The sequence below is a fragment of the Heteronotia binoei genome, chromosome 1, assembly GCF_032191835.1.
Source record: "Heteronotia binoei isolate CCM8104 ecotype False Entrance Well chromosome 1, APGP_CSIRO_Hbin_v1, whole genome shotgun sequence".
Lineage (NCBI taxonomy): Eukaryota > Metazoa > Chordata > Lepidosauria > Squamata > Gekkonidae > Heteronotia > Heteronotia binoei.
The window spans coordinates 129,366,645-129,392,303 of record NC_083223.1 but is presented as its reverse complement, the minus strand read 5'-3'; the positions used below and the strand labels follow the sequence as shown (position 1 = coordinate 129,392,303).

Below are 25,659 nucleotides of genomic sequence, written 5' to 3'. Positions count from 1 at the left end.
TACTGTTTTATGGCTAACTTGTGAAGAAAACACACCACATTTCTTGATTATGCATACCAGTATGCACAGTAGAGTCAGTTTGTGATAAAAAGTAACTCTCTTTAGGCCCGTGGTATGTTTATTTACGCGACATAGTGGACCTCACTGGGCAATTACCAAAAACCATGGAATCTTGAATCACATACTCCTAACAAGTATTACTGATATGAGTTTTACCTGTTGTGGATGACCTGTTATGAGGTTTTGGAGAGAAGACATTGTTTTTTGTTCTAGGTTTCTTTGAGATAACATAGCCAGCTTGTTTGTTTGATTCAATACCCCAGTATTGCCTACTCAACCAGTACGTGTAAGTCTGCCTTTTCTCTTCCTATTGCCATTCAAGGCAATTGAATGAAGGGGACAACTTGGAAGAGAAGGGGCTGCACTCCCCCTTGCTTTTCTCTCCACAGTGGTCCTTATAGCCAGATAGCTTTAGGCTGAGAGTGAATGGAAGACCTCCTTGATTTCCACTCACCACATTGCTCTCTCTCCCCTCACCTTCCCTCGATTCCCTTGCCTTGTTTCTTATCAAAAACCTGCACACAGGGATAGAATTCCACAGGGCTTCCAATTATCAGCTGTTTTTTCCCTGCAAAAATTCCCCTGGCAAGGGATGGACACAAACCAGAGAAATTGTGTTTCACTTTGTTGTGTGATTCATATGGTTGCCTGAACTGGTTCATGGTGCATTTGGTTTGGGAGGTGTAAAGCTCACTGGGAGTCTTCAGCAAGCTCTCTCCTCCACTTGCCTTCCAAGTTTGGAGAAAACTGGATTTGGAATGTCTGTTATTGTTTTCCAAACAAGGTGTCCCAGGAAAACTCAGCTTCAGCTCTCACAACAACTAATTCCTCTCTTCATGCTGCAGAACGGAAACTCCATGATTGGCTCCCAGAGCTGCCAATCAAGCTATGGACAACTGCTAAGGGTGTTTCTAGGACTCCCAGAAGTCCACCCCCAGCATTGCCTAGGAATTGATTGAATCAGTGCCAGCTGTCTGGGAAGGAAAGGAAAGGTCCCCTGTGCAAACACCAGTTGTTTCCGACTCTGGGGTGACGTTGCTTTCACAATGTTTTCACGGCAGACTTTTTATGGGGTGGTTTGCCATTGCCTTCCCCAGTCATCTACACTTTCCCCCCCCCCAGCAAGCTGGGTACTCATTTTACCGACCTCAGAAGGATGGAAGGCTGAGTCAACCTTGAGCTGGCTAGCTGAAAACCCAGCTGCCGCCAGGGATCGAACTCAGGTTGTGAGCAGAGTTTAGGACTGCAGGACTGCAGCTTTAAAACTCTGCACTTCGGGGCTCTTTGTCTGGGAAAATGAACCACAAAAATGAACCAAATAAATCACCAAGGTCCGAACCAGTTTGGAACAAACCATGAATTGGCCCAATTCCTGAACAAATTGTGATTTGTGAATCACTTTGTGCCCATGTCTAGTCACAATGTTATGCAGACACAAAAGTTTGTGCATCCTATTGTTCACCCTCTTTTGCCGATGTAACTAAACAAATTTTCCAATTGCAAGGCCTTACTTTCAGGAAATTGTTCTTTAAATCCCTAAGTTTCCCCCTTTCATCTAACAATAACTACAATTTTTTTAAAAAAGGTATTTATATCCTAGTTAGTACAGATCCTTCAAAGCTACTGTAGATGGCACTATTGTCTTATGCTACAAAGTTTCAAGATGTATACTGATGGTTCATAACAGAAATTTGCCATTTTTGGCTTTTTGAGCTTCTTCCAACAGCCTCTTCCTGAAAAATTATAGTTTTCGCAATCACACTGTACCGGTGCTTTACTTGTGAATATTCTAGATGAATTTAAGAAAAGATGTATGTAGTTCTGCATACCAAGTTTTGTTTGTAAATATCTGAACTATATTTTAAATGTACAACACGCTAAAATGGTCCGGCTCAGGGATTTGCTATTGATATGCCAACCGACAGAGATAGCGTCAAACAATAAGGTTACCGCCAGATGTACTGTTAGATTTAGAATTGTTCTAATTAAGTATTGATTGGTTTAATGTTTTAATGTTAATTCAAAGTTTTTATTACTGTACTATTTATTTTTGAATGCTGTTAGCCACCCTGAGCCTGCTGTGGTGGGAGAGGGCGGGATACAAATAAAATTTTACTTACTTACTTACTTCTTTCTTTAAAGTATGGAAAATGTTAGTATTGTTTCATGTTATAAAACATAATTTGTAATATGTATTCTGAAATTTAACCTGAAATTTAAGTCATAGAGGATCTAAAGGATGCAAGATTGTTTATGAAGCAATAGTGTGACTATATTCATGTCTCACCAGTGAATGCAGTTAGGCATGTTGTTAGTGGATAAGGAATCTTCCTCTGTTCAAACATACAAAAAACTATGCATAGCTGGCTAATTGGATGGAATGGACCCCAATAAAAATGGGTCACAGGAAATTCACAGTAATGTATCCTATTGTAATATATACACAACCTTCATTTTATTACTGTGAGTATACATCCACGTAATACTGCCTATACAGAAACTGGCATTGTGCCTTAAACCAAACATTAAGCAGAATACATCTTCAATGATTTTGTTTTACTCTCAGAAAAGTTTGAGTTGTAACTGAACCATGAATAACTACAATTAAGGGCTGATTTATGAGCTCCACAGGTTGCAACTAGGTCCCCCATTCTGTTACCCTCCCAGAAGTTAGATGTAAACTATAAGTTTCCCTCAATTCCCATACATGGTACCCAATTTGGACTGCTGCCACAGCATGTGGGGAGAAGGGGCTTCATTATGAGGCAAATAGTGCCTCCTGGGGGATTTCACGTGAGAAAAAACAGCATGGGGGAACCACTGAAGCTGCTTCTCACCACACACAACCAGTGTGAACAGCATCATATGAATCTCTAGGTTTGAATCTTGGCTTGGACAACAAAGCTCATTTGGTGGTCTATGAACAGCTACTCTCCCTCAGACAAGTGAACTCCACACTAGTGATGTTGAGAAAACAAAAGGAATAATCATATTCACATACACCATGTTGACTTGCTTAGGTAGCATGTAGCTTGGCATAGTACTACAAATGCCTCAGCTCAACTGATTTCCTAGGGGGTGGATGTGGACCCTCACCCACAAGTTCAAATCTGACCCAGTGTTGCATTCTTTGGATACTTTCAGGTAACTATATAGATGGGTGTATCTTATCATTTCCACTGGCATACAGACCTATTTGAATAATTATAAAAGATAGTTAAAAACAGTAAAAATAATTTCCCTATGTAGAACATTTTCCTACTTGCAGACTATGAAATTCAAACAACTCCCAAGAAAGCATTTGTAACATTATTCTAGAGACCAGAAGTGTAGCTAATATCAAAGTGTACGCTTGTCTTTTGTTACATTAACAACAATATACTTATTTCAGTCCAGATTCAATATTTTTGCTGTTAATATTATAACTAAAAATCTTGTCTTCATATGATGATTAAAGTTAACTTATAATTTGTCTGCTTCAGTATTTATTTAAGAAATTTCTATGCTGCCTGCTCCCAAGGTATAGTATTCAAGATAGGTTCCAAACTCATAAAACCAAACTCACAAAATAAGCACTAAAATAAGAGACAGTATCATTTCAAATGAAGACAAGCATGAATGACACACTTCCTCAGCCACATTCTAAAGGTTTAGCCAGAGAACTATTCATCCAGATTAATTTATGAGGAAAACAGTCTCATTATCGCCTTCATTATTGTACATTTGTCTGTGTACAATAGGGATAGCAAATGAAGACCTGCAAGTAACTAGCAGGGAGGGAGCACTCACCCTAATTTTTCTTCCTTGCCCCTCTCCCCTTCTCTATCAGTGCTTCTTCGCTCTCCTCTCTTTCTCTCCCACCCCTTCCCTGTCAATCTTCCCCCTCTTCTTCTCCCCCATCCCTTCTACAACAATGTTCCCTCACCCCTCTCATTCTAGTCCCACTCCTTCTCAGATAATCTTCACCCCTTTCTTTCTCTCCCTAACCTTCTCTGACAATCTCCTCCCTCTTTCTTTCCCCACTGCTCCTTCTTTTCAGCACCCTCCTATGACTAGGCCAGGTTTGGCTTCCCTCCTATGGCTAGGCCAGGTTTGGGCTTCTGCCAGACTTGGCTGTACTGCAGCTGTCCTTTCAGACCCTGCCCTGATCTCCATTTGGGCTGCTGCAGCTGCCCTTGCTCTGAGAGCCATGGCAGCAGAGCCCTGAGGAGCCAGTGCATCAGTGACAGGACCCTGGGAATCACCATGCTTGTGGCTGGTTGGCAGGAGCTGTGACTGCAGTGAAGATGCAAGAGGCTTCCTGGAGGCTGGAGTAATCTTATTATTGTGTTGGGACAGATCTAACCAGCCCAATGTATTTTTTTTTAATTTTTCAGATCTGTTTTTTGTCAGTGTGTGCCTGATTAGTAGATTTAACTATCTGCAGATTGGCCTGTACTTGATTATTAAATACATGAAGTTACACTTAGCATGCAGAAAATATCTACATATATTAGGTTGGATCAAACAATCTGCTTGCACAAAAACAATCATAGATCTACATGCAAGGATTATTACTCTTTTCTGCTTTACTATCCTCACAGCAGTAATTTCTGCCTGGGAAAGTTGTGGGGACAGGTCAAAAGTAATATTTATGAGGTAACTAAGGTATAGTGAGAAGGGGTAGGGGCTGTAATCAGTCCTTCCTCCTGTGAGCAGAGCTGGATTAGGCAGAAAAAATGACTGCACTTCCTTTCGCCTTCTCACCACACCCCACTGACTCAGATAGGCATTAGTCCACACAAGTCCCACAACCAGAGGAATTAAAAATGGCTGCTGGGAGAGGGGAAGGCAGGGGAGATGCACAACCATCAGTGCCTTCTGTTGCCAGATCATCCAAAACATTGATGGAGATCCTAATAGCCCTTTGTAAACTTATGCAAGAAGGGTTCACTGAATTTCATACTAATCCCAGGGATCACCTGCCCCCTGCAAACACCTTTTCAGGTGATGTAGAAAACTACAGCATGCTGGAGAAGATGGGAAATATCTAATCCATAAACAGAGCTTGCATAACTTAAAATCCAGCCCACTGGTCCCAATTTGGAGAAAGCTGCACCTGAGTCTCATGGAAATCAGCAGCATGGTACTTGAAGAAAAAGTACCACATTTTTCAGTGGGACTTAAGTACAATCAATTTTCTATCATTACATGTTACTAATATTTATCTGAAATGAAACCTTCCTTATCATTACATTACATTAGCATACTATCATTGCAGTTCTAACAAAGGAAGTTTCTGAAGCTACAATCCTATGAACATGTACCTTGGTGTAAGACCCAATGAACAAAGTGAGGCTTACGTCTCAGCAAACATGCATAGGATTACACTGCACATGTTTCCATTTAAAACCTTTTGATAACTTTACACATGTAACACAAGTTGACTTACCTTTAATTTCATTTTTTTCTAATTCTCTCAATGTCTGAACAAATGTCATTTGGCTTTCAGTAAGTGGCCAGCTGTTATGCAACACTTGCGCTTGTATAATATACTTGTGAGGCTGTTAAAATTGAAATGCAAAAAGTTACTATTTTATAATCTCCACAAGCCATTATTCCAAGTCTTATAAGGAACATGTTTTAACTTTCACCCGCTTTACTGCTATCACTCTGAGTTGGAAGAGGCAGAAAAAGAAGGTGGAGTTAAAGAAAAAGAGAAATAGGTTAAAAAATTTCACTGCTATTGAAAAAAAGTAAGAGAGAATCAAAAGGAAAAAACACACATGCTTTTCTGGCATTGTCAGATAATCAGACTTGTAAAACTGCAGTATGGTATGGTATAATGGTTGCAGTATTGACTAGGATCTGTGAGACCCAGGTTCTAAACCCTACTGTGCCATGGAAGCTTATTGGGTGATATAGGGCCAGTCACATACTTAGAGCCTAACCTACCTAACAGGATTGTTGTGAGAATAAAATGGAGGAGAGGAAAGGAATGATTTTGTTGGGAAATGATGTTGGGGAAACAGGTGGCGTATAAATAAAGCAAGTAAATAAATAAATAAATAAATAAATTCTGACAAAAAGCCCTCTTTCAAAATTCATCTTCATCAGCAAACTCCAATTCTATACAGCACATTTCATTAAAAACTTGGTTTGTTATTGGTGTAAATTCTGTTTATTTTGTTAATCTAACTCTTGAAAATCTTAGCTTCAGCTACAGAATTCAATTTTGGCACACAATGAAAGATGAAACAGCAGAGTTACTATTCAAGAGTTATCTGATCATCAGACTTGAGCTGAGTAACATCCTCGAGACCATTTTGGGATTTAGCAGAAAGGGGACAGAAGTCATGTTCCACTGACAGAAATCGCCCCCATCACTTAAAAATCTCTAGTGGACCCAAACTGTATTCAGCTGTTACCATGTGCTATTCTGAAAAAGTTTTATTCAGGATGTGAACTTTCCTTTGCATACACACTTCCTCAGACAGAATAGGATGGGAAAAGAAATTACTGCCCATCTTCTATATGTAAGATTGTTATTTCTGTTTCCTTCAGTCATTTTGTCTTGCTTTGCTGAAATATGTATATCAAATTTCAAATCATTCATTTTATTATGAGTAGAATTTTCCTGCTTCAAACATTATATATGCTGAAAATGGTCATACCTCAACTATATAGCTGCCCTGTGGCTGTGGAGTTAAACACTAAACAAACCCATGTTATAGAACTGGTCTGGGAAGCAGTGGCTGAACTGGAGTAGCTAAAGCCATTTCCTGTGCTTGGCAGCTAGGTCCCAACTGCCACAAGAACCTACTTTCTGCTTCAAAATGAGGCACAACAATGGGTGAATCTCATGGCATTCAGAGCCGGATAAAACCCTGTGGAGGTCCCTAGGCAGTCAAAATCTTGGGGAGGCCCTTGCAAATTATCTCAGAGTTGGAGCACCTGCCCTGCCCCCCATGGTCCCCATTGCAGGCTGCAGGCTCTTTCTTAAAAGTCCTTTTGACAACACTGCAGGGGAGAGGCAGAAAGACGCAAACTTGGTGACAATAGCAGCAGCAGCTGCACCAGGCAAGTTGGGCAAGGAATGGCTCAGTTGCTGGCTGTGCATGCAGGCTCTGAGGGCTGCAAGCAGGGGGAGAACCGTGGGGAAAAGCTGGCCCAGGGCCCCTCAAGGTATGGGGGCCCCTAGGCCAGTGCCTACTTGGCTTAATTGTTAATCCAGCCCTAATGGCACCTGAAGCTCTAAAGTCAAACAACAGTGGATTAGCTCTCAATCAAAAGTAGAGGAAGCAGTACTGTAAACACAGGGTAATCAAGTGCAAAGAGAGATGGATACCTGCATGTTTAATAATTCAGACAAAGAGAACTTTTGGCAGGTGTTGCCTTTTCACCTCAAGTGACACCTGCCAAAATCCTGCCTTGTACACAACTACTTTGCATTGCATCATCCTATGCAAAAAAGAAGGATGAAGTTCCACATGGTTTTTCACAACGATGTTTCTGTACTGTCTCTCAAATGGATTTCTTAGATCATTAACAGCTAATACTGTGTTTTGCTATTTTACACAGCAGCTTGTAAGACTGCTGTTTCTCCCACCCTTTTCAAAGTGTTCCACAGATGTGTAGAAATCTGTCACCTGCTGAGGTATACTGTCTTCTATGACAGGCACAAAAGTGACTGCTTCTTCTTCTACTAAAGCTGGTCCTTCCTGTAGAGGTTTGGTTGCAGCCTTGATGTTCTTCTGTCCTGATACAGTACCTTTTTTCTTCGAAGTTACAACTTCAGGTTCCTTTTTGACATTGCTTTGAATAACCTGACCTTTACTTGCTGGAAGAGATATAACAACATCAATCAAAGTCTTTTAGAATTTAATAGGAATTATTCTTGGCAAAATTAAGACTTAACTGGAATTTTGTATATTATAAGTGAAACTTGTTATCATTTTGTTATCACTTAATTCACTTTAAGAACTATTTATTTTTTACCAAATAGCATGTTTTGTACCAGAGACAGGACAAATTACATGGTGTTGTTGAGTCAGTGTTCAATGTATCTGTGTGTTTTTTTCCTAGTCAAGGGGGTGGGGGTCATAAGACTGACAAAAAGTACATAAAATAAATTATAGGCCATAACCCAAATGCCTACTTGAATCTTTTTTTTTACTTGTAAGAGGAATAAAATTTATGTGACAGCAAAATTATTTTAAAGAATATTCAGTGCATAATTATACTGTAGAAAACTGCAAGAGAGGCATCATTATTTTCATCAATTATTGTTCTTTAGGACTTTCCAGTCTGAAAATAGTCTGGAATTTTTTTTTAATCTCATCTTTTTTTGTCCAGCTGAAACAAAGCTGGGTACAAAACACTGCTTCATAGAACTGTTCAGGCATGAAGAAAATGTAACAGTCTTTTAAAACCCACTGAATTTCACTTAAAGCTGCAAAACTGGTTTTGAAGATTTAAAATGGAATTTATACACCAGATAATATTGGTCATACAAACTTAAAAACAAATATAAAGATGAAATCAAATTCTAACTAAATATTGGGTTAGTTTCACATCACAAAACTCAAATAATTTTGAAATGTTCCAAAAAAAGATGCTCAGGTTTGTGTCTGATAAAAGTTTTTGAAGGAATTAGATAACTACAGGACTGTCATTTCCGTCTACAGGCCCTTGCCACCCAAGTGTGGTATGTAGAGGTTAGGATGAAAGCTGGGCATTGTCAAGGATTTGGAAGTTGTAGCTGGAAGCCTGAGAGTCCTGAGATGAGACCTAACACAGGGAGCTGCAGTGGATTATACTTGGTCAGCAAAGAACCCTCTGCTTCTTGTGCTTCAGGTCTGGCATACACTAGCTCTTTAGTTTTTTGTGAGATACCTCAGTTCTGAAAGGAGTTCTGAAAGGCTGAATCCACTTCCTAGAGACCCATGTTTGAATCCTCACTCTGCAAAGGAAGCTTGGGCCAGTCATCCTTGCTCATCAGCGATGTTGTGAGGGCAGAGTGGAGGAGAGGACAATATATAAGCCACTTTGGGTCTCAATTATAGAAGAATTAGAGAAGCGGGGGTGGGGGAGTTAAAATGGAATAAATAAAGAGTACAGATTTCAAGTTCATAGTGTAGACATTATTATTTGTGCAAATTTGTGCAAATGTATTTGTGCAAATATTTTATGTCTCTTCATTAGTAATAAACAGGGGTGGAATTCTAGCAGGAGGTCCTTTGCATATTAGGCCACACCCCCAATGTAGTCAATCCTCCAAGAGCTTACAAAAAAGAGCCTTGTAAGCTCTGGAGGATTGGCTACATCAGGGTGTGTGGCCTAATATGCAAAGGAGTTCCTGCTAGAATTCCAGGAAGAAATATCCAACATTCAGTTTATAATACTTACACTGACTACTTAATGGTCTCTCATTAGATATGAAATGAAATGCAGGTATAACAGCATGGCCCTTCCCAACGGTGCTCACAATTTCTTCCTCACAATCTAGAATTTGAAGTTTAATTATTACATCTGATTTAGAGGTCTGTACTTGCACAGTAGAAATAACTGGTACTGTTGCTTTTACAGCATACCTATTGTGGAGAAAAATTCAGGACAGACATTTAAGTGAGCCAGGTTTAAGAAAAAATATCAGCTACTAAAATTATTACTATTCAAGAAAGGATACAATAACATAGATGTAAGTGATAAGATTATTTGTAGACATGCAACTGCCAAATTTGTAAGAGTGAAACTGAAATTAAAATTCTAATATTTAGCTAATCAGAATTGAGCTTGTTACTGTTCTTAAGAATAAAAAAAACAGATGGATCTATGTAAGTGAAAATTAGCACCTGGAACAGATTTTGCTTTTGCATAATAGAGTTCATAAAGCAAAGTATAGTAGTTTCTGAATATTATGGGTTGTTTAGGTTCAGATTCACATTTTGCTTATTTAGCTCCAATTCTTTATCATGTATTGTTTTGAGTAGGAAGCCAATGAAGGGAAAGTGGAATGCTCTGGAAATCTTTTCCACTGCAAGCTTGCAGAATACCCCCCAAATATGTGACTGCACAGAACACAACTTGATGAGCCACAATTAGAAGTAACTAAAGCACTGTTTATTCAGCAAAGCAGTAAGCAGTGTTATGGCCAGGTTTAGAGAAGACACAAAGTAATTCAGGATGTTGAAAAGCAAGGTTGACTGTGAAGAGTTCTTAAGACTTTGGGAATGTATCTGGAGAAATGCAGGTACAGGCAAATATAAAAGACAAAACAGATTTCACAGCTGATTTCTGAAGCTATCTGGAAATTTCTAGAGGAGCCAAGTTGTGCCCATTTTAACCATGGGCCAACAGAAGAATTAATATTTTTAATCATTGCATTAATACACAAAAATCCCAAATGCAATTCTGGTCACCGCACCTCAAAAAGGATATTATAGCATTGGAAAAAGTGCAGAAAAGGGCAACTAGAATGATTAAAGGGTTGGAACACTTTCCCTATGAAGAAAGGTTAAAACGCTTGGGGCTCTTTAGCTTGGAGAAACGTCGACTGTGGGGTGACATGACAGAGGTTTACAAGATTATGCATGGGATGGAGAAAGTAGAGAAAGAAGTACTTTTCTCCCTTTCTCACAATACAAGAACTCGTGGGCATTCGATGAAATTGCTGAGCAGACAGATTAAAACAGATAAAAGGAAGTACTTCTTCACCCAAAGGGTGATTAACATGTGGAATTTACTGCCACAGGAGGTGGTGGCGGATACAAGCATAGCCAGCTTCAAGAGGGGGTTAGATAAAAATATGGAGCAGAGGTCCATCAGTGGCTATTCGCCACAGTGTGTGTGTGTGTGTATATATATTTGGCCAGTGTGTAACACAGAGTGTTGGACTGGATGGGCCATTGGCCTGATCCAACATGGCTTCTCTATGTTCTTATGCACTTTCAAAACTTAAATGTACATCTCCATTAACATTTTGTACATTTTCTGAATTTTACCTGAAGACAATATGCTTATCATTTGGCACATAATAGTCTTTAACTTCCTTAACTGAATACACATTGTTTACAGTTTCACGAATGAGAACCGGAAGGGGCAGGTAGGAACCTATGAGCCGAAGCTTCCATTTCCCAGCTGTCACAGGTAGATCACCAGTTTGAACTTCAGCCATGAAGGTATAGCCCTTCTGAAATAAAACCAATAATTTTGTCAAAAACTCACATAAGTTAAATGATAGTTTAGAAAGCAATTATAGCAGCAATTGTCAATGGTAGTATCTTCCTATTCTTAATATGTTATTACTGACTAAACATATTTTAAAATATTTATTTCTAAGTCTCATTGAATTCAATTATCCTTATTTGCCAGTAAATACATTTAGGATTACAGTCTCTGTACATTCCAGTGTTGTCCTGCAAGAAGACATCTACAATATGAAAAATCCGAATTAAGCATTTTATCACTTTATCTAATAGTAAAGGACTGATCCTCAAGTGGATAGCTAAAATCTGTACAATGGGGCCACCGACAGCTACCATTCAGTATTCTTTAAATTCAGAGGATTCTCCAGGTGTGTGTGTGTGTGGGGGGGGGGGAACTTGAATAAGCCCACATTTGGGGTTAACAAATAAAAATAAATTTAGTAAAAGGGAACATTACAATAATGATGTCTGCACATGTGCAGATGTAGTAAAAAGAAAACCACCAGGGTTAGGCAACATTCCTGTTTGCTACGGCTGCCATCGTAGGGGGTAAGGAATGGGCAGTGGCCAGGACAAGAAAGCAACCAGCAGGAAGCAATGAATTGGAGTCAGCAGTGATGACAGAGAAGCCACTAATCTAAAATTTACACATCCGTAAAACAGAATACAGGATGAGTTAGACATTTAATTGAATTAGATGTTCTGAGTATGGAGGGGTACAAACCTGGAAAATGGTGGTTCGTGGTTTGTTTGATTGCTCGAACCGAATGAACCACAAACCAATTGAACCTACCTTGTTCCCAGAAGTGATTTGTGGATTTGTGGTTTGGCATGGCTGGGGGAGAAATTTAAATGCCTCCTCCTCCCTTCTGCAGCCCATAATCTCTCCATTGTACCCTATGGACCCATAAGGTACAATAGAGAGATCATGCCACTGCTGCGGCGCAACCTGAGAGAGAAGAGGTTTAAACTTTAAGCCCCTTTTCTGGAGTTGCACTGCAACCATGGCACAATCTCTCCATTGTACCCTATGGGCCCACAATTGAGGGATCTCATTCCCTGATCTCTCTTCCCTTCTCCAGTCAGCCAGCCCTGGCAGGCCAGCTAGGGAAATGAAGAAAGATCAGGGAGGGGTCCCCCAGATGGATCAGCTGAGGCTCTGCTGGGCTGTCCGTTTGAAACCAGACAGCCCAGAAGAACCTGCAAAACAGTTGGTTCTGCAAGAAGACCTCTCCCCACAGGCTCAACTGGGTTTGGGGGGAAGGCAGCTTGAGCTGCTTCCCCTCCCTGGATCAGCTTATACACGTGCCCTGCAGCCATGGCACACTTGTAAAAGCTGATTCAGGGAGGGAAAGCTGCCTTCCCTTGCTTTCCCCAGGGCAGAAGCCTTGAGGAAGCTGGGGTGGGGGAAGTTTAAACTGCCTCCCCTCCCAGGATTGGCTTCCACAGGTGGCCATGGAGTGCCTGTGGAAATAGATTCTGGGAGGGAAGGTGCCTGCAGCCTTCCCATGGGAGGTTTAGCGATGGTTCACTGGAAACATGTTTCATGAACCAGTGGTTCACAAGCAGAAACCAGCTTCACTCATGTTTCGGTTTGTGCCCATCCCTAGCTCTGAGTATAAGGAAAAGTTGCAAGATGGCCAATGTCTAGAGAAAAACAGGTTTCCTACCTGTAACTGATGATCTTTGAGTGGTCATCTGTGCAGTCACACCAATGGGGAGAGGCGCCGGCACCGACCCTGATCGGTAAACTTCAAAGCTGTGGATTTCCGCGCCCTTGTCGCAGCGCGCATGTGCAGAGTCCCCACTGCGCATGCTTGCTGGGACGGGAGCGGACATCCCGCCAGTTCCTTCTGACCTCTGCGTGAGCCCACCACAGATGGACCGGCAGCGGAGGGGAAGGAGGGTGGGTAGTGTGACTGCACAGATGACCACTCGAAGATCATCAGTTGCAGGTAGGAAACCTGTTTATCTTCTTCGTGGTCTCTGTGCATCACACCAATGGGAGACTAGCAAGCCAAGGACGTACCTGGAGGAGGGCGCAACGGTCCATCAGAAAGAGACATACTGGAGTACAGCACGGCCCACCGCAGAATCCTGACGCCACCTCATGACCAGCGCATAATATGACACGAAGGTATGCGCTGATACCCAGGTGGCAGCCTTGCAAATGTCCTGCAGCAGAACACCCTTCATGAACGCTGCTGAAGTCGCCATCACCCGTGTGGAATGGGCCCGCAGTGGCCCGGGGAGTGGCGTCTTATGCAGAAGATAACACAGCCGAATGGTGCCCGTTATCCACTTTGACAGCCTCTGGGATGAAATCCTTTGACCCAGAGAGGGTGCCGCATAGGACACAAAGAGCCGCGAATCCCGTCGGAGGGTCTTTGTGCGGTGCAGGTAGAACGCTAACGCCCGCCTCACGTCCAGGGCGTGCAGTCTCCGCTCGGCCTCCGTAGTTGGGTTCGGAAAGTACACAGGTAAGTTGATCCCAGCATTCAGATGAAAGGAGGAGATCACCTTAGGTAGGAAAGTGATGTCAGGGCGAAGCACTACACCCTCAGGGGAGAAGCAGAGATACGGTGCGTCATACCTCAGTGCCGCCAGATCGCCCACTCGCCTGGCCGATGTAACTGCCACCAGGAACACAATCTTCCACGCCAGCAGCTGGGGAGAACAAGTAGCCATAGGCTCGAACGGCTTGCCCACCAACACCTTAAGCACTAAGGTCAAGTCCCAAGCCAGCGCGGGCACCCGCACCGCTGAGTACAGCCGAGCGATACCCTTGAGGAACCTCTTAGTCTCTGGATGGGTAAAACCGAGCGCTCCTCAATCTGGGAATGCTCACTCAAAATGGCCGCCAGGTGCACCCTCACCGAGGACCCCAATCCAGCAGGGACAGCAAAAAATCGAAGACTGCAGGCAGGCCCGCCGTCCGCGGCTCCAGCCCCTCAGTCACAGAGAATTGGACAAACTTGGACCATTTGTAGGAGTACGACTTCCACGTAGAAAGCTTTTTACTGCTCAGAATCACGAACCGAGCTCTCTCGGACAACTGCGAGCGTCCAGACGCCACGCCGTTAACTTCAGATGGGGCACATCGTGGTGCACAACTTGCCCCCGATGTGACAGCAGCAGATCTGGAGCCTGCGGGAAATGGTGGAACGTCCCGTTGGCAAGACGCAGGACCATCGGGAACCATTGCTGCCTTGGCAACCATGGCGTCACCAGGATGCCCACCGGCTTCTCTCTCAGAATCTTTTGCACCACCCTGGTGATCAGGGGAAGAGGGGGAAAGAGATACACCTTGTGGTGAGTCCATGGAACGAGGAGACAGTCCCCTAGGGACATGGGGTCCGCCCAGCTCCTGGTGCAGAACAATTCACACTTTCTGTTGTCTCGAGTCGCGAATACATCCAGCGCAGGTGCTCCCCACCGATGAAAAACAGGTTGCAGGAAGTTCCAGTTGAGCTCCCACTCGTGGAGCGATGCTCCCCCCCGGCTGAGAAAATCCGCTTGGGTATTCTGGACCCCCAGGAGGTGGGTCGCGAGCAGCGACGTCCCCAGGGCCACGCTTGTTTCCCAAATCGTCATTGCCAGCCGGCAGAGTCTGAGGGACACCGTGCCCCCTTGACGGTTTATATATGCCATGGCCGTTGTATTGTCCGTTAGGACTGCCACCGCCCTTCCGCTGATGAGTGCCTGGAAGGACTGGACGGCGTGAAAAATGGCCAGCAGCTCTAGGAAGTTGATGTGCTGAAGGGCCTGATGGGCAGGCCACCGGTCCCCTACACACAGTCCCATCGCATGTGCGCCCCACCCCCAAAGGGACGTATCCGTCGTGATCGTAACGGATGGCTGTGGTCTGTGGAAAGGCGCGCCCTCCGTCAAGTTGTGCTCCTGTCCCTACCACTCGAGATCCGTCAACACCTCCGGAGGGACAGTCAGGAACTGATTCGGGGAGTCGAAGTTGAACCGGAACTCCTTGAGGAACCACAGTTGGAGTGGTCGTATGCGAAGCCTTGCAAACATCACAACCGAGGTAGTGGCTGCCATGAGTCCCAGTAGCCGCTGAATCCGGCGGGCGGGAACCGACGGATTCTGTTGGAGGGAGCGAACCGCTCGGACGATGGCGTCCGCTTGATCCAGAGGGAGGAACGCCTTGCAGGCCTTGGTGTCCAGCACCACTCCGATGAACTGCACTCTCTGCGACGGCTGAAGGTGCGATTTCTTCCAGTTGACCTGAAGCCCCAACTCGGCCAGAAGGGCGAGAGTGATGTCGATGTGCTGAAGCAGAGCCTTCCTTGATCCCGCTACTAGCAGCAAGTTGCCTATGTACGGGAATAGGGAAATCCCCTTCAGCCTCAGATGGGCGGCAATGACGACCATCGTCTTCGTAAACACTCTCGGGGCTGTAGAAAGGTCAAAGGGCAAGGCTCTGTACTGGAGGTGGGCATCCCCGATCGCGAAGCGCAGGAACTCCCGGTGTCGGGGGTGGATGGAGACGTGGAAATATGCGTCTTTCAGATCTAGAGTGGCCATCCATTCCCTGTGGTCCGGGAGCAGGAGGATGCAGGGCAGCAAGGTCATTCGAAATTTATTGTACCGAATGAACACGTTGAGGGCCCGAAGTTCCATAATTGGGCGAAGGCCGCCATCCTTCTTTGGGACAGCAAAATAGCGGGAGTAGAACCCACGACCGCGTTGGTCCTTCGGAACCTCTTTGATGGTGTGCTTGAGGAGGAGGGACCGAACCTCCTCCCGAAGGGCTGGGGAGGGTGAGGTGTAAGCGAATGTCAGGGTAGGAGGGTACTGGAAGAATTCTATCTCGTACCCCCATTGAATTATAGACAAGACCCACTGGTCTGATGTGTTGTGGGGCCAAGCCGGGAGGAAACTGGATAGGCGGATAGAGTCCGTGTCTGTGTGGGGGGGTGCAGGTGGTGGAGAGTCAAAGGCCCTGCTTGTGCTGCTTGGGGCCCTTCTGCCTGGAGGACTGGGCAGAAGACGGATAGTACTTCTGCTTAGCCTGGTATTGCGGCCTCGAAAATGTGGCTGCCGATTTTGGACGCCATGGACGCTCCGGAGATTTGGAGTAGGGCTTCTTCTGCCACTGCCGAGGCCACTGGCGCTTTGCTGGAGATGTGGAAACCCCCAGATTCCTAGATGTTTTAATACTCTTGTCCATCTCCTGAAGGACCGAGTCTGTAGTTGCACTGAAGAGGCCCGTACCGTCAAACGGAAGGTCTTCAATATACGCCTGCGTATCAGGTTGCAAAGCAGTGGATCTCAACCAGGAGTGCCGCCGCAAGGATATGGCCGTGGTCAAGGTCTTGGCACAGGCATCTCCCGAGTGCTTTGCAGAGTTCAGCTGCTGCTTAGCAAGAGCCATCCCCTTCTTCTGGAGCTTCTTCAGGGCACTGCTACTCTGTTCCGGCAGAGTGTTCAAAATGGGAGAGATCTGGTCCCACAAGGCATATTGGTACCTGCCCATGCAGGCTTAGTAATTCGCTATTTTGACCCCAAGAGACCCAGTTGAGTACAACCTCCGCCCCATAGCGTCCAGCTTATGGCCTTCCTTGTCAGGGGGCATGGAATGCGTCTTCTTCGCCTTAGAGGAGGACGACACTACAACTGAGTTGGGCTTAGGGTGCATATACAAAAACTCAGCAGTACTTTCTTGCAGACGGTACATGTGGTCCAGCCTGCGCGATGATACCGGCGTGGACGCTGGTTTGTCCCAGGATGACTTGGTCGTGTGTAGCATCACATTGGTGAGAGGCAGGGCAACCGCCGTCGAAGTGTCCCTTTGAACAATGTTAAAGACATTGTCCGTGACCACGGGCTGAAACTGTATGGTGGGTAGGGACAACACCTGCGCCATCCTCTTAATAAGATCACCGTAGGACTTGAGGTCCTCAGATGGGGAGATAGGATGATCCTCTGTGGGCTTTGATGGTGGAGAAGGTTCACCAGCGGAGGAAGCCCCTTGCTCTTCAGGGGAAGACTCTCTCAAGGACCTAGGAGACGCCCCAGGCGACTCTGACGGCTCTGAGGGGTGATGCAGGGGTGGTGACACCGGGCCCGCCGGCGTGGCCTTCGACTTGTCCAGAGAAACGGGCTGATCCGACTCCCGATGCCGATCGCAATGCTCGACCTCGGGCGGTTTCAATAGCGAAGCCGAATGGGGGTGCCGTGGAGTTCTACACGACATCCGAGACCGGTAGGAGGTCTCCGACATCTGGTCCCAGTCCATCTGTCTCGGTGGCAGCCAGGGAAAGGGGGGCTGCATCAGGTAGGCACCACAGAGATACTGCCATTGACGCTGATCCCACGGAATCTGCGACACTGGCCGGTGTGGAGAAGGATCCCTCCTTTTGTAGTGAGGAGAGCAGCTGCTCGATGACCGATCCCGATGTGAGTCCCGACGTCGATCCCGAACCGGACTGCACGAACGAGGAGTCGCCGGCCCCGGTGTGAGTCGACCTGATGGGCTCCTATCGATGCCGGACCGTTGAGCTGGGTCGATCTCGGAGTCCGAATCGGAGATGACCAACTGGGTTGACATCGAGGCAATCGGAGGGCTCGGCCGATGAATGGGTGAGGCGAAGAGCTTCAACGGGGGAACACCGGGTGTCGACGGCTCCGATGGCGATGCAGGGGAAGATTGCGAAGCTGATTTGTGCCTCGGCTTATCGGCCTTCTTCGGCTTCTTCACCTTCTCCACATGCGTCCCCTTATCCTCCTTGTGCCTTTTAGCGGGCATCGAGGATTCCGACACAACTGCCGAGCCCGAACGTTTGCAAGGGCGATCGGCGTCGGAGGGACCACTGTCGGTGTCGACCGATTTCGATGTCGACGGTTCCGCCAAGGGCTCTGCTTGATCGGAGGAGAGTTCACGAGGAGAAAGTGCCCTCTCCATGAGCGCTGCTGCAAGCCTCGCTGCCCTGTTCTTCTTCGTTTGTTTTGAGAACTTGGCGCAGTGGGCACAGGAGTCCGGTTTGTGCTGTTCCCCCAAGCACAACAGGCACAACTTGTCCAGAGAAACGGGCTGAGGGCACTGAGGGCACTGAGGTCATCTGGGAAAAACCAGCTGAATATCCCTGGGCCAAGGGAGGCCAGACTGAAAGCCACCCGGGATCGGGCCTTCTCTATTACTGCTCCACTACTGTGGAACCAACTTCCTGAGGAGGTGAGGGCCATACGATGTTTAGAGGGATTCCGTAGGGCCTGTAAGACCCACCTTTTCAGGATGGCCTTCAACTAGCGAAAATTAGTGGAAAACTGTGACAAAACTAGATATGCTGCTAGAAATGCTTTTACTCTTGAAATGTTTTTACTGCTGAAATTTATTGAAATCTGTTATAACGCCATATTATTATGTGAATTTTAATATTTTGTAATTGTTTTAACCGTGTTTTATAATTGCAACTGATGTAATGTGTGTTTTATGCTGTGAGCCGCCCTGAGCCTGCTTCGGCGGGGAGGGCGGGATAGAAATAAAAAATTATTATTATTATTATTATTATTATAACGAGTGACCATCCGGCGGTGCGATCTTGCTTCCGCACCTCGAGCAGCGACGGAAGAAGCCCCACCGCTTTTCCATGTGAGGATTAGGAAAAACCGGGTGGAAGGCCCAGGAGGGTGGGGGGGCACCCCAAAGGGCGGGAAAACTCACCCCACAGAACAACAGCTAACTACCTAACTCCAGAACAACAGCTAACTACCTAACTCCAGAACAACAGCTAACTACCTAACTACCTAACTAACACTATACTAATAACTAACACTAATACTAACTATACAACAATTTAAACGAAGTTTTAACGAAGTTCACCGACCGTAGCAAAAATATCAACTGATCAGCATGGCGGTCAGAAGAACTGGCAGGATGTCCGCTCCCGTCCCAGCGAGCATGCGCAGTGGGGAGTCTGCGTGTGCGCACTGCGACAGGGGCGTGGAAATCCACAGCTTTGAAGTTTACCGATCAGGGTCGGCGCCGGCGCCTCTCCCCATTGGTGTGATGCACAGAGACCACGAAGAAGATGCAAAAAAAAAAAAAAAAGCTGTTCTTTCACTTAGAACATAACAGTAAACAAGTGTCAAGGAGCTTGGCTGGGCCCCCTGGGTAATTGCTCCCACTTGGTACCCCTAAAAAATTTCCCAGGCCTGTGGGTCCCTGAGATTGGATGCACACAAGAAAACTAGACCTTTTAAAATCTTACTCAGTTCCGCAGGGCCTGTAAGACAACCCTCTTCCGGTTAGCCTACGCCTGACTGGATAAATGTAACTTACTAGATTTTTGTGATTTATACAGTATAGTTTTAATGTTGAAATTTTAAGGTTTTTAGGTCTTTAAATGCTTATTTTTTAATTGTAATAACTTTGCTCCTGTTTTATTGTTTTATCGTTTGCTGTGAGCCGCCCTGAGCCACTCTGTGGGAAGGGCGGGGTATAAGTTACAGAATAAATAAAATAAAATAAATAAAATGTATAAAGGTTTATTAATTTATTATGAGATTTGACTATGCAGTACAGTTGCTTTAGTTCAGCAACAAGAAAACAAAAAAGCTAACTATTCAATCTAATGCATTGCATACCTTGGTATTAGATGGCAACTCTCTTACAGCATAAAATCCAAGTGATAGCATAAAAAGTTTTCTATATGTTGCAGTACATTATGATGAAGCATAACACACCTAAGCATGACATTAGCCTAGCACTCTCTGGTCTATACTCTTCTTATAGTTTTCTGGCCTATGACTTCAGGTGGTTTCTCAGGTACAATGAAGGATCTTCTCAGGAATTTTTCAGAGGATGTTGGCAACTGCTAACCCCCCCCCCCCCAATTGTTATACAATGAGAACAGGTTCTCATGATTTTCCCAGTTACTACATTCTTGTGTTGGGGGTTGAAAGCAATAAGAATGGTGGTTTCAGGAACACTGAAATCACAAATACTTGTGAACAGAACTAGGCCTTCTACGATTCATGTTATCCTTTGAGAGGAAATTAGAGCGCTCAGCCTCACAACAAGCTTTCAAGTTCCCCAGAGCTCTTAGTCAGGCTGAGTGTTCTGTACCAAAAACAAACAAACAAAACAAAAAACAAGCAATCCTTGTAAACAAAGTCCCATTTAAAGATTATCTTCTTCCTTTTGCAGAAATCCTCTCTGACACCTAAATGGGCTCATGAGAATTGCTTGCCCCCAACCACTTAATAATATTCCCAATGTGATTTACATTGATTCTTTACCTGCTGTATCACATAAAAGTAACCTCTGGCTTTGGTAATATGAGGTATACCACTTTTCTGATTCTTTTCTTACACAGGTCCTGCATTCTGATTAGTGGTGCAGAGAATCTGATTAACTGCTGATTTTAATATTCCCAAAGGGAGAAAATAGTGGTGGGTTTGGTGGGTTTTTTTTTTTTTTGGCTTTTCTGCCTCAGTAGACTTTAGTGTATCTTGAAACCTATTTTGCACCCCAACCATCTAATAATTAAGTCACCAACACATCCTGTAAGACTATAAATTGCAGACCAAGGTCGTCTTCATTATGCCCTGAAAAATATTTCACTATCCCCCTCCTTTCCTCCCTCAGTCTGATAAGAAGAAGAAGAAGATGATGATGATATTGGATTTATATCCCGCCCTCCACTCCAAAGAGTCTCAGAGCGGCTCACAATCTCCTTTACCTTCCTCCCCCACAACAGGCACCCTGTGAGGTGGGTGGGGCTGGAGAGGGCTCTCACAGCAGCTGCCCTTTCAAGGACAACCTCTGCCAGAGCTATGGCTGACCCAAGGCCATGCTAGCAGGTGCAAGTGGAGGAGTGGGGAATCAAACCCGGTTCTCCCAGATTAGAGTCCGCACACTTAACCACTACACCAAACTTGCTAAGAGTTCTGAGGAAACTTGCTTACATACTGCTTTGTGTTAGTTTGGTTGGCTCTAATAAAAAGGTTATGACCTGACTGTTCATTTTAGAATTTATCTCTACCACATTTGTATTTCTTACTTTATTCCTTGTATAAAGATGTGGTGGCACTCTGAGGAAGATCCGAGGCATTTCCCTCAGTGTGTCATTGTCAACAACATGCAACGCACAAGTTGGTATAGCTGTATACACCTTTGGCACTATGATCATATCTTCTGGCACATAAAATACTTCCCTAAAACAAAACGGAGGAGAGAAAAGGTAAATAATGTATTTTAAAGGGATTCATAAAAATGCTCATGTCCCAGATCTATAGTTGTGCTGTTAAGCATAGCTTTGCTTCACAAGACTTGAATGGCTGGGTGAGGACATAACAGCAGCCATGCTGGATCAGGCCAATGGCCCATCCAGTCCAACATTATGTATCACACAGTTGCCAAAACCCAGATGTCATCAAGAGGTCCACCAGAAGCCCTCTTTGGATGAAGAACCACTTCCTTTTATCCATTCCAAGCCTACTGCTCATTAATTTCATTGAGTGTCCACAAATTCTTATACTGTGAGAAAGGCAGAAAAGTGCTTCTTTCTCTACCTTCTTTATCCTGTGCATAATTTTGTAAACCTCTATCATGTCGCCCCTCAGTCATCATTTGTCCAAGCTAAAGAGCCCTAACCTCCTTAACCTTTTCTCAAAGGCAAGGTGTTCCATCTCCTTAAACATTTTAGTTGCCCTTTTCTGCACCTTTTCCAGTGCTGTAATTTTTTTTAGGTGCAGTGACTAGAACTGTACACAGTATTCCAAATGAGGCTTCACCATTGTTTTATACAGGAGCATTATTATACCGGCTGATTTGTTTTCAGTCTCCTTTCTAATAATTTCCAGCATAGCATTTGCCTTTTTTATTGCAGTTACACATTGAGTTGACATTTTCAGTGAGTTATCTATCGTGACTCCAAGATAATCAGTAATAAGTTTGTACTTCCACACCAAGTTAGCTAATTAGTTAGCATTAGCCTGCCAGAAAGTGCCATTACTTCCTGTTCTCTTTTCAGGAAGATTAGGTCATTTGACTGCTGAAGAGAATCAGAAACAGTGGTGGATTGGTCTTTGTGACCCCTGGGAAAAATGTCAGTGAGCTGGTGGAGCAGGAGAGGTATATCTCCTGAGCCCCTCTCCTCCAAACCCCTCTGCTATCAGGCCAACTAGGAGGTGAGCAGGCTGGTGAGGATGGCACGGATGCAAGGAAGTGAGAGGTGGGCTCAGTGCTTGTCCTTGACAAAGTGCTTCCAAGAGAAGACAAAAACACTTCAGCCCTCTATCAGGTGAAGGGGCAGGGCTGAGGGAGGGGAGAGGTCATTTCTAGGCATGTTTTGTCCATTCAGTCCACCAGTCATCAGGAACATTTGCTTTTCATTATAAGGGTACAGACAGACACAGCAAAGGTAACAAACCTCCACACTGGTCATCTGTAAAAGTCAAACAGCATATGCATGCAGCCTCAACTCAGATTAGGGTCACAAAGAATTTAACCGCTCATCCCCTTCTCAGTTTTCCTATTTAAACTTGAGTTTGCCATGCTGCCTACTGTCTTTGGTTTTTATTCCTATACAAGCTGCTTCAGAAGCTAATGTTAGCTGAAAAGGTATTTAAATGCAAGAAAAAAAAATAAGAAATAAATGTGTCACTCAATAATGAAGAAATTCATGCAAAAAATATGCAGAACTTACCTGAAAACCACAAACCAAAAATTTGGTGGCTGGTCACCATATGTCACAGTATAATCAGCAAAAGATGTCTTAGTCCATTCATCTTCATGGCAGCGGTATTTTTGCACTGACTTGCAATTACTTTTAAATATATCTCTGATTAAAACACAACACCACAAGGACAGATGAATATCAATTGATATCATCATAAAGATTATTAGATTTCAAGTTTCCTTTGCTCTTTATTAGTCATTACAAGCTAACTCAAGCATGAATTTTATGAAAATTTTTGTGGAATCATTATATATGCTGACCTGTATTGAAAGTCATTTAAAAAAAATATCACAAGGGGCATGATCACACATCCTGAAAATGTGTTCAAGCCCACATTTCTTTTAGAATGTGGGAAATGGATGAATGCATGGGATGGGGTTAACAGCAAAACATATCCAGTTTGGCAGTAGTAGCTATAGTAGCACTTTAAGAATTAGATGTCATGCATCACAATATATATCAACTTAATATCATGAAAATTGAGCAGAATAACAAAAGGATCAACTAAAATAATAATTAGTGCATTCTTTGAACTTCAGGCATGAACTATATGAAAAATCTGGATTTAGGCCTGGTTATGGGACTGAAACAACCTTGTCACCCCGTGGATTACCTGCACTGGGAACCAGAGTGTGACTTTGTTGACTGACCTCTCAGAAGCTTTCAATACTATCTATCCTTTAAGACTGCCTTTCTGGGCTTGGATTGGAAGACACCTTTCTGTGGTGGTTGTGGTCATACCTGGAGAGCAGGTTTCAGAAGGTGGTGCTGAGGGACTGCTGCTCAGCCCCATGGCCCATGGTTTCATCTTGTCCTATACACTCTTCAACATCTACATGAAAATGTTAGGTGAGGTCATCAGGAGATCTGGGCTGGGCTGTTATCAATGTGAATGACCCTCAGCTCTATCTCATGCTTCCAGTTGATCCCAGGGAGACTGCAGTAATGGAGCCAGTGCCTGGAGGCAGTTTTGGAGATGTGGGCTAATAAACTGAAATGTAACCCTTAAAAGATTAAAGTGCTACTGGACAGCAAAAGGGCTAAACTGGGATTTATGTTACCAGTTCTGGGCAGGGTTGTGTCCTCCTTAAAAGAAAAGGTCCATAGTCTTTGGGGGGGGGGGTGTCTTGAACCCAAGCCTACAGCTGCCTAAGCAGGTGACAGCTGTGGCCAAGAGTGCTTTTTACCAGTTTTGACTGGTTAACTAGCTGCAAGCTTTCCTGGATAGAAAAGATCTGTTCACTGTGGTGCATGCCATGGATACATCTAGATTAGATTACTGCAATGAACTCTACATAAGGCTACCCTTGAAAAGCGTTTAGAAACTGACACTGAATCCTGCAGCAGGAATGTTGATGGAGTGGGTTGTAAGGCCTGTATCATTCCAGTCTTGGTCAGTCTACACTAGCTCCCAGGTACAAAACAAGATGCTAGTACTGACCTTTAAAGCCCTATATTGTGACCAACATACCTGAAGGACTGCCTAGTCCCTTGTGAACCCAACTGACCATTGTGGTCATCTTCAGAGGCCCTGCTTCAGTGGCTGCCTTCTGAGATTAGAGAAGTGGCAACTTGGGAGAGGGCCTTCTCAGTCACGGCATGAAAATTCTGGAACTCTTCCCCAGGGAGATTTGTTTGTCCCTCTTCTGTTGCCATCTTCCACCAGTGGATAAAGACTTTTTTTGTTTTATTTGACATTCCCTCAGTGATTCTGCCTTCCTAATGTTTTAATTGTTTTTATGTGATTGTGTGTATTTTAGCTCTGTTTCTAATTGTTTTTAATGATGTGTATTTTTTTGTGGGGAGTTGGTTTTAAATTATTTTAAAACGTGATTTTATTTTGTATGTTTCAATATGTTAGCCACCCTGCTGGCCCTCAGGAAGGCAGAAAGGCAGGATATAAATTTTGTAAATGAATAACTTTACAAATATCTCTAGAAAAATCAAGTTGCAGTTATGGTTGAACATATATGAACATATGAAGCTGCCTTATACTGAATCAGACCCTTGGTCCATTAAAGTCAGTATTGTCTTCTCAGACTGGCAGCGGCTCTCCAGGGTCTCAAGCTGAGGTTTTCCACACCTATTTGCCTGGACCCTTTTTTGGAGATGCCAGGGATTGAACCTGGGACCTTCTGCTTCCCAAGCAGATGCTCTACCACTGAGCCACCGTCCCTCCCTAAAGCCACCGTCCCTCCCAATTGGCAGAGATGTGCTTTAGATACCAGGACAAGCAATGTAATACTCATGGGTTGTATCTGGCCCTCCAAAAGTTTTTCTTATTGGTTATGCAGCGTAGCAGGACAATTATGCTGAAGGTCAAGAGAAGAGGGGGGATTTTTCCGAAGGGAACACAGAGTTCAGGTTATGTGGTGATGCAGAAGCCATAGTGCTCATCACCTCAAAAACGTCAACGAATACTGCTCAAAATTTGGCTCAATTAGAGTCCACAACTTTTGAAGTGTTTCTCTGACTTTAATATTCTCCTTGGTACCTGAAAATTTAAAAAGTTTGGAATTAGTAACCACTACCAAGAAAAAATATTGTCATTTATAATGCTCTGAGTAATTTCTTAATTTGCTATTTAACTAGTGATAGATGTACATAATAATAAGTCAAACAAGATGAGATGTAGGGAGACCCATGTTCAGATATCTTTGCAGGTTTTTAAAGTTTATAAGAGCTGCATGAAGGCATGATACAGATTGGGG

General features: G+C 44.2%; 1 protein-coding gene across 1 annotated transcript in view; it reads right to left on the bottom strand.

The window, feature by feature from the left end:
* Positions 1-25,659, bottom strand: part of ADGB (androglobin) — a 172,964-nt gene that overhangs the window by 35,869 nt on the left and 111,436 nt on the right. Inside the window, exons 23-29 of the mRNA XM_060240692.1 lie at positions 25,349-25,442; positions 22,916-23,050; positions 21,269-21,422; positions 11,043-11,230; positions 9,448-9,632; positions 7,689-7,879; positions 5,492-5,603 (exon numbers count right to left, since the gene is read on the bottom strand). Of these exons, the coding sequence (XP_060096675.1) occupies positions 5,492-5,603; positions 7,689-7,879; positions 9,448-9,632; positions 11,043-11,230; positions 21,269-21,422; positions 22,916-23,050; positions 25,349-25,442 (1,059 nt within the window). The remainder of the gene's footprint in view (positions 1-5,491; positions 5,604-7,688; positions 7,880-9,447; positions 9,633-11,042; positions 11,231-21,268; positions 21,423-22,915; positions 23,051-25,348; positions 25,443-25,659) is intronic.